The sequence below is a fragment of the Nanorana parkeri genome, unplaced genomic scaffold, assembly GCF_000935625.1.
Source record: "Nanorana parkeri isolate BGI_ZX_2015 unplaced genomic scaffold, ASM93562v1 scaffold1002, whole genome shotgun sequence".
NCBI lineage: Eukaryota > Metazoa > Chordata > Amphibia > Anura > Dicroglossidae > Nanorana > Nanorana parkeri.
Window position 1 is genome coordinate 493198 of NW_017307270.1, and position 9157 is coordinate 502354.

General features: G+C 41.1%; 1 protein-coding gene across 1 annotated transcript in view; it reads left to right on the top strand.

Moving 5' to 3' along the window:
- Positions 1–6722, top strand: part of CFL2 (cofilin 2) — a 38350-nt gene extending 31628 nt beyond the window's left edge. Inside the window, exons 3-4 of the mRNA XM_018567045.1 lie at positions 5307–5383; positions 6377–6722. Of these exons, the coding sequence (XP_018422547.1) occupies positions 5307–5383; positions 6377–6492 (193 nt within the window). The 3' untranslated portion in view covers positions 6493–6722. The remainder of the gene's footprint in view (positions 1–5306; positions 5384–6376) is intronic.
- The last annotated feature ends 2435 nt before the right edge of the window (positions 6723–9157 follow it).

The window sequence follows — 9157 nt, forward strand, 5'->3', positions numbered from 1 at the left end:
GAAAGAGGGGGGGGGGGGGGGGCCTAGAGTCATACCTTATCCAGCCGGATCAATATCTCCTCCTCTCTTTGCTGGCATCCATCACCAAGATGACCGCTGGCATGGAAGTACATCACCACGCATGTGTGATGTCACACCATGGACTTCATAACTGGCTGTCTCTAGCCTCTGACCCAGAGCAAGCATGAAGTCAGTGGAGTCCTGATCTACATCTTTGTTTCCAAGTCAGTGATGTATTTCAGCACAGGTTTCCCTTAAACACTTAATGATTCTTTATACAGGGATTATGCATTGTTATAGTAATCAAGTGCCCTGATCACCCAGCTGACCCTTTGTAAGATCAATCTTTTCTGCACATTATGGATGTAGGTCCCATACTGCTACTGTGGCAACACACCTGGCAGTATTTGGCCTGTATATAGACCCAATAATATCTCCCACCTCTCACTACAGACTGGAAAGGGGTATTTTTCTGAATTATTTTTGCAAGGCAGCTGGCGCAGTCTTATAGCTGTGTCATCTGTTATGTCTCTTCTGTCATCCAGAAGAAGCTGAGGCTGTGGATTATGCAACAAATATATCAGTTTAGATGGCAAGGCTCCAAATGGAAGTCAACTCAGAAAATTTGCTATGGGAATTGAAGAGCATAGATATACTTTTGTTGCTTGTGCTTGTCCACAATGATTTACTCACCTTGGAGGAGCCAGTCAAAAAACAGGCAGTTGCAATTTTGTAGTGGCAAGCTACAGTTGGCCAATGGGATTCAATTCAATAAAAAATGTGCAAAACTATTGACATAGTATCTAAGTGGTTGTTCATACCCAGTAGTTCAATGGAACAAGGATTTTCTCAGTACTCGTCTGATTGTACTATAAAAGTGTGCAATGCTTAGGTAAGCGAAAAGAGGCTTCCCATAGTGTAATAAGTTTATCATAAACAGTCGAGGTGCAAGAAACACGCACATGACATAAGTGCACTTCTCATTGCAATTTACAATGGGGTACTTTTAGCACTATGGGATAATCACATGTTTGTACAGAGCTTCATTCGCTTGTAATAGATGGGGCTTGGAGACACATTGGTACAAGCCCAATAATGAGTGAGATACTCTAGTACTGAAGCTCTGCACACACATGCAATTATCATATAATGCTGGATGCACTTATGTCATGTGAGTGTTTTCAAATGTTTTAACCTTGCTTTTTTATAATAATAAAAAAAACCTATTAGAATATGGCCTCTTTCCTGAGCATTGCACACTTATATGCTGGTACAAGGAAATGCTAATTTGTTGGTGGGATAGCCATCTACTCTTAGACTATGACCATGACCTAGACCATGGCAGGAAGCATTGACATCTCCAATAAACCACTCATACTCTAAAAAGGCAAATATAATTATACTAGCAACCCTGACAAAATAGTCACTGTCTTCCAAAGCCACCGTGCCAAACTATACTAAGGCAGTGACCATTTTTATACTTTCCAGGCAGATCATATCTTTAGTGAACTTCACCTCCCATCTATGCCTGCTTCAGCTAAAGAAAGACCAATGAAATACCCGTTTCTATGCCCTTTTAGTCCCTCTCTTAGTAGACTCCTTTAAATAAATTAGAAGGGGATGCTACTGTAGTTAGGAATCTCTTTTGATCTATGCATGATTCCCAAACCCAATATAGATACTACCCACTGGTCTAACTATAGGCTTATTTCCCTCATACACATAGATATGAAGTGTCCAGCCAAAATCTTACCTTCTAGACTATAGTTTTCAATTGGCCACTTTATTGGAAAGGATCAGGTAGGCTTTATTCTGATCCCCTCATCTAGTAATAATATTAGAATAAGATAACCTAGGCACATGACTCAAACAAACAAATAATATCCCTTCCATGCTTCTGTCCATAGATATCAGGAAATTATTTAATTCCTTTTTCTGACTGTTCTGCTCTACGTTTTTCACTAATGGAGCCTTCTACCTCACTTTATAACTTAGACCTTTTCCCTTTACCAAGCTCCGAGAGCCTTTGTCAGATATTCTGGATTCAAATATACCCCTTTTAATATTATGAGAAAGACGAGACAAGGCTGTCCCCTGTACTTTTTGTGCTTGCTATACAGCATCTGATGCAGTTGATAAGCTCCAATTCCAATATACAAGACTTTAAATGATCAGGCTTCACACATGAGCTATGCCTTTTTGCAGATGATGCACTACAATATGTCCCCAACCCCCTTACTTCAATATCCAACATACTAGCTACCCTCTGCAAATTTGCCAGCAAATTCAAAGCACTTAATATGTTCTTTTCTCAATCGACTGTACACTCCTTACAACAAAGCTTTAAATTCCAATGGACTAAGGACAAATTACAGCTTAATACCACAAACTGTTTTCTTCATATTATCTCACCAAGCTCAATATATATATATATAATAACCTTGCTCCGTTTGGCTGGGTTCCTGCAGTAAAATTGTCCATCCTACCTAAAATACTCAATTTATTTTGGGTTCTATTGGTGCATGTCTCTTCACACATCCTTAGAATCTTGCAGACTCATGTCCTAGAGGCCTAGACTTTCTGTTCATGTATTCTACCTCTGTAGGCTCTACAGAGGTTTGGGAATCCCTAATTTCTCAAATATTATTAATCATTACAATCAAACCAGCTGATAAAAATGCCATGCCACTTTTGAAACCCCCTTGTGTGTAAGTGTCGAGGCACTAGAGATTGATCCTCTTAGGGTAAACAATATGCTCTAGCTTCTTGTAAAAGCCAGATCTAAACTATAAAACCCCATCACGACTCATTTATTAAGAACCTGGGATTCCATCAAATTCCCTGCGAACCATATATTGACCCACATTCTACTCTTACAATACAAAATCGCTGCTTCTGAACACTTTTGAAACCTCCAGATTAGAAACTTAATCACCAGCATCTCCAAACCACACATATCTTCTAAAGCTTGCACACCATTTAAAGGAGAACTATGGGGTTAAGGCTTTTCCCCATAGTTCTCCTTAGGATAACAGGAGGACACAAACTAGCGTCCTCCCGTCACCCTAGGCTCAGTATACCGCGCGCTGTAGGTCGCGGTATACTGAGACGCCGCAGCTGAAGCGGATCCCGACAATTGTGCCGGGATCCGCCCAGCTGCGTGACTATCTAGAGGCACAGCCAGCTGTACCCGCCCCCTCCCCCGTCCGTTCCACCAGTCAGCGCTGGCGGAGCAGGGAGGGGGGGAAACCAGCCCCTCCCCTGTCACGGCAGAGAGCCGTGACAGGATCGAGAGCTGAGCGAGCGCCGGTATGTGTTCGCTCACCTCCCGATCTACTGAGCCGACCTGTGACCGTCTCATTGTCACAGGTCGGCTAGAACTATGAGGTGAGTGAAAAGCACTCACCTCATAGTTCTCCTTTTAAGCTTAGGTGACAAGATGATGAGATTGTTACCACAAAAGATTTAGGCTTCCCCCTGGGCGACGAAACATAGGCACATGGTCCACTAGCAAATCTTGCTCTGAAAATGCACTTATGCGCAACATTTATTTCAAACTACATTTGTTAAAATTTGCCAGGAATATTTTCCCTCATACTTTTGTGGTTGTCTGGAACCTGGGAACTTTATGCACATTTGGTGGCACTGCCCAAAGGTACACGCGCTTTGGTCCAAAGTATACAGTCACATAGCCGTAATTCCAGACCACCCGTTACCTCCAAACACCTGCAAAGCACTACTCGCCAAACAGCCAGATGCCATCAGGACAAACCAGTTCAGACAAGTATTTGCTAAATCCTGGAAATCCCTGGACTTTCCATGTCAAGGAGACTCTAATCTTTGAGAAAATGACAGCAAAGCTGCTGGATAGAATGGTCAAATTTTACAACATCTGGACATCCCTCCTCCCTCCCCTTTTTCTGCACCTTTTATCCTCCTTACTCTTTTATCCCTTTCCCTAGGTTTACCTAGTTTTCTTCACTTTTCTGTTCTCTTACATGTATAGGTCAAATACAACCAGGTCTATATTATGGCCCATTGCTTTTTCACCACCAATTTTAAAACATCTCATGCATAATCCCACCCAATAAAAACTTATTGAAAAAGCAAATAGCATAGAGGGAAGCAAGACTGATTCTCTGGAGAGAATATTATGCAGTGCTTTTTAAATTACCTCTACACAAGTAGCCATTTTGATGCAGTGAGTTCCAATCCAGTAGATGGTTGGATTGCACCTGGAGTTCTGATGGAAACGCATTGGTAGATTTATTGATTTATTTAAGATTCCACATAGAGATATGGATTATTGCTTTATGTAAAATTTTGTTTATTTTACACATTTTATTTTTTACACGTTATTATGTATGCTGCCTATTATTTTTTAGACTTTCTTCACACATATGCCTTGCTGTAATGCACCTGTTGTAACACGCATTATTCATGGTACTGCTATTTACATAACTTATAGTTTAAGTTGGAATAACTGCATTTTTAACTAGCACCCCAGTCTATCCTTATATTAGCCATTTTGTTTTTTACGTGTAATGGCACCCCAATGTACTAAACAAATGCACCTTCATTGCACTTGTGATGTAGTGCACATCAACACATTGTAGTGCAAAGCAGGGGTGCCTCTCCTCACTTCAAGCCAGCCATACACCTTGCTATTATCGTTCGATTTCTCTTGTGCCCTCATCGAACCGTCGTTCGATTCCTGCTCGAATACCCATCATGCACAGACCAATGTCGTTTCGATAATCGTTTGTTAACAATATTAACTCATCGAATTTCATCGATCAACAAAACTGATTTTCGTTTGCGCATGTGCAGTGTTCATGTTGCGATTTTTTTTTTTGTACGAAAACGCCACTAATCTATCAATTTTCGTTGATTCGAATAAAGTTTTCCAGCCCGACCAATCGAGGAAATTTGTCCAGTTGTACAGTAATTGTGATAGTTCACTTCCCATCAACTGGCCAGTTATCATACGAAAACCCGATCGTGTTTGATTTCCGAACGATAATCGCAAGGTGTATGGGCACCTTTTAGGAAGATGAATGAAGTGGCAGGGGAGGGGAATAAAAATGGCCTAGGGGGTACATATCTGAAATCCAGCACTGACAGCCATAAATAACCCATGATGAAACTACATTGCTTAAGCTTTATGGATGATGATATGATGATGCTATATTACTGCATTATTTAGTGCCATCCTTTCTTGTATTTCCTTACTTTGCAATAGAAATATTAATAGCTAGTAATGATTAAGTAATCTCTCATAAAGCTATTGCCTGTTTATCTCCTAGGGCTCCTGACAATGCACCACTGAAAAGCAAAATGATCTATGCAAGTTCCAAAGATGCCATTAAGAAGAAGTTTACAGGTTTGGACTTTAACTCTTCAGTCATTCTTACTCATTACTCATTCTTACCCTAAAAAAAAAAAAAAAAAAAAGCAAAATAATTGGGCTATGAGAACAGGTCCAGGATATATTAAAGCAGCTTCCATCAAAAGCCATTTAAAACGCTGCAGGCATTAAAGACCAACTACACATTTAGTTTATATTAGCTATATACATATACAATACAAAAGGTGTGTGAAGTCTTAAAGTTGGTTTTCTTTAAAAAGCAGCCACAGCCTGGGAAGAATTGTGTGTCCCCTGCATCATGCTGCAGGAAAGTACCCTTACTCTCTATGTGTGGAAGCAGTGGTCTCTCTGCAGAAGTCTGACACAACCCCTGCTGAGTTAGAGCTAAAGCTCTACAATTAACAGATATTTAATTAGCTAATTGCAGAGCTATAGGTCTGACTCAGCAGTGGCCATGTGTAATCTTTGCAGCTAAATCATTGTTTCTACACAGAGAGCAAGAGTCCCTCCCTGTAGCATGCTGGCATAGGACAGGCTTTTCAACTCAGTCTGTGGCTGCTTTCTAAAGAAAACTAACTGCAAGTTATTGCATAACTTTTGTTTTGATGATCACGGAATGTATTTTGCTTATTTAACCTCTTGCCGTCCGCCCGTAGTAAAAAAACGGACGGACGGCACTGCAGCATCTGCGGGTTGCCGTCTCCAGACGGCAATTTTTTTCTGCTCGCGCGCGCCCCCTAGCGGGCACGCACGGGCAGAAAAGACCCGCCCAATGCACACACCCGTTACCGGGTGTTTCACATATAGGCATGACAGAATAAATGTCAGTTAAAGTACCGCAGCGCTGAATACTGAAAAATGGCCTGGATGGGAAGGGGGTTTAACACCGCGGATGTCAACTGGTTAAACTGAAAGCCCAGTTAGGCGTTAATGTTTTCCGTGTTTTTAATGTATAACCCTTTGTTGACCTGTGAACTGTCTCCAACCTGTCATTTCTATTATTCCTAGGTATCAAACACGAATGGCAAGTGAATGGCATGGATGATATCAAAGACCGATGCACCCTCGCAGATAAACTAGGAGGCAATGTGGTTACTTCACTTGAAGGTGTTCCATTGAAATGAACATGATTCCTTTTGTTGCGGAAGCTTATAGTACCTACCATATCAGTTCCTGTTCTGACCACATGGAAGGTTCTAGGTTTTTGTTTTATTTATTGAATTATGTTTTTTGATTATTTTCCTCTGTGAAAACAATAAACCACATTGGTGCTTGAAAAAAAAATGAAATGAACTAACACCGTACAAAACTGTCATATCATTAAAGTATAAGGAACAGCATGTTTTTACAGGGTTATCACAAGTGTTCTCAACCTACATTTGTCTACACAGGTTCCTCAAGTACATAAAATGGGGTTTAATCCCCTCAATTCAAAGGCTCTTTTACGATTTAGCAACCAGAGACATTCTGATCATGGAGGCAATGTCATATGATCATTAAACAAAAAATGGTAGTTACTGGCAGTAAAAGACATGGCTTCCTAACACCCATACAGTGACAATGAATGATAGGGGGGCTTTCCCAAACATGTAGCTGAGCCTGTGTAGGTGTTTTCATGCAAGCATGCATGGGAATATGCTTGTGGAAGCACATGGAAGTGTTTAAGCAGTGACGGAACAATAGCCATAGCAGCCTGTGTGGCTGCTATAGCGCCTGGGGTAGGAGGGAAAAGAAATGGACACCGGCACTCCGGTAAATCGATTACGTCTATTTATTGACGTACATCAAAAGCAAAATAACACACTTAGTGCGACGTTTCGGGGACACACAGGAACCCCTTCATCAGGCAAAACAAGGGGTAGGAGGGGGCCCCATTAGGGGGGCTGATTAGGAAAACGTAACTGTAAGGTTACCAGTATAGAATGGCGGAAGTCAGACCCCAGGATCATCTAGTCACAGATCCCACCCTGTGCTGTAAGAAGCATTTGCTCATCAATCTTAGCAGTGCAGATTTATTGCCCCCTGAACATTTGCTACAGGCTGAAATTAACCCTGTATGCTTAATGCAGTCACAAGTCCTAGAATTTCACCCATGTTAAAACCTTAAAGGGGGGATGAGGTTTGTGGTTCTACAAAGAAGTTTAATGAAGTTAGAGTTGAAATAAGTTTTTGTATTAGGATTGAATAGTACGTCTGTGCAAGAGCATTAAAGAAGAATTTTTGTCATTAACCTTTGCAGTAGCGCTATCCCCGCACTGCAAGGGTTAAGTGCTCATTTGTGTCTGCTAGCTAAAATAACATTTATATTAAATTAAACCCGAAGCTCCAGGACAACCAACTGTCACAGTGCTCCCTCCAGCCTTTCTCCCCCTCCCTGCAACATTGGAATGTTCTTCAGCATCCTCAGGTCTATACACTGTGTACAGATGTGATGACTTACGGGACCTTAGACCGCTGCAGAGGAGGGGGGAGAGACATTGCATGGACTGGTCTAAGAAGAAGCCAGCTCAGAGCTTCCAGTGAGTCTAACTTTGTTATTTTAACCTAGACACAAACTAGGATTAACTCATCAGGACCAGATCTCCTGCTGGATTCATCTCTACATTTATGTGCAGTCACAAGGTCCCCTGGTTTAGCCTGCGTAAACTAAGGCTGGGTTCACACCTAGGCGTATTGAATATGCGCGTTTGTCGCGCGACAAACGCCCGTTTCTGAGGGCTACTTGGCTGTATCCGACTGGAAACGCGAGACCAAAACGCCCCAAAGAAGTACATGTACTTCTTTGGGCGTAGGCCGTTTTGTATCGCGTTCGGACGGGCTGAAATACGGCAAGGTATGAACCAGACCCATTGAATACAATGGGATTTAGATGTTTGAGCGTTCGTCGAGCGTTGAACGCGCTACAAAACGTTCAGGTGTGAACCAGGCCTTAGAAAAAATAAATACATAAATAAAGGAGTTGTAAAGTCCCCGCATGTACTATCCTGTTATTACATCAGCATTATAAAAGGAATACATACTAGAGTTGTTTTTGATTATGCAATCAAAGTTTGATATGATGCCATCTTGATTCCTCAAGACTACATATTCCATAATGCATTGCTTCCAGCAATGATAATGTTATATTGTTCAGACGGGAGGCTCTGTAAGAGTTGTGACAATGAAGTGCATATTCACAGGGCTGAGTGAAATTGATTCAGTACATTGAGGAAGTACATCCTAGTGGCCATAATGCAGAGTTAATCGAGGATATTGTAATTGGGGAGTCATTGGGTAATAGTGATCACAATGTGATTACTTTTAATATTGAAACCTGTTATTATATTCGACCTGGACCTTTGCTGATAACATTCGTTTTAGCCTCCGCTCGCGCAAAATAAATGTACATGCAGTTTTGCAGGACAAATGGCTCTGCTAACTGTTTATAAAAGCACCCCTAAAAGTTTAAATATATCTAAGTCACCAACAATAGGTATCTGGAAGGCAATATATTAACAAATGCATCTGTCTCCTTTAAAAAAAGAAACCACAAACAAATTTTTGAGCTTTAAAACTTCCTTCTTGTGCATGAACCAGCCCGTGGTACCTGCCAGTGTACGTTCCAAAGCCATGACATTCAAAGATTACATTTCCAATCGATAGTCTTATTTGCTTGATTAAATGTTTCCAAAGAGACCCTGTCACAAGCCTAAAAATTGCAGGTAAAAGCACACAAAAATCATGTATTTTAAATGCATACTTGCAGAGTTTTTCCTTCCATAAATGATTGTGTAGCTAGCAGGGGATGGA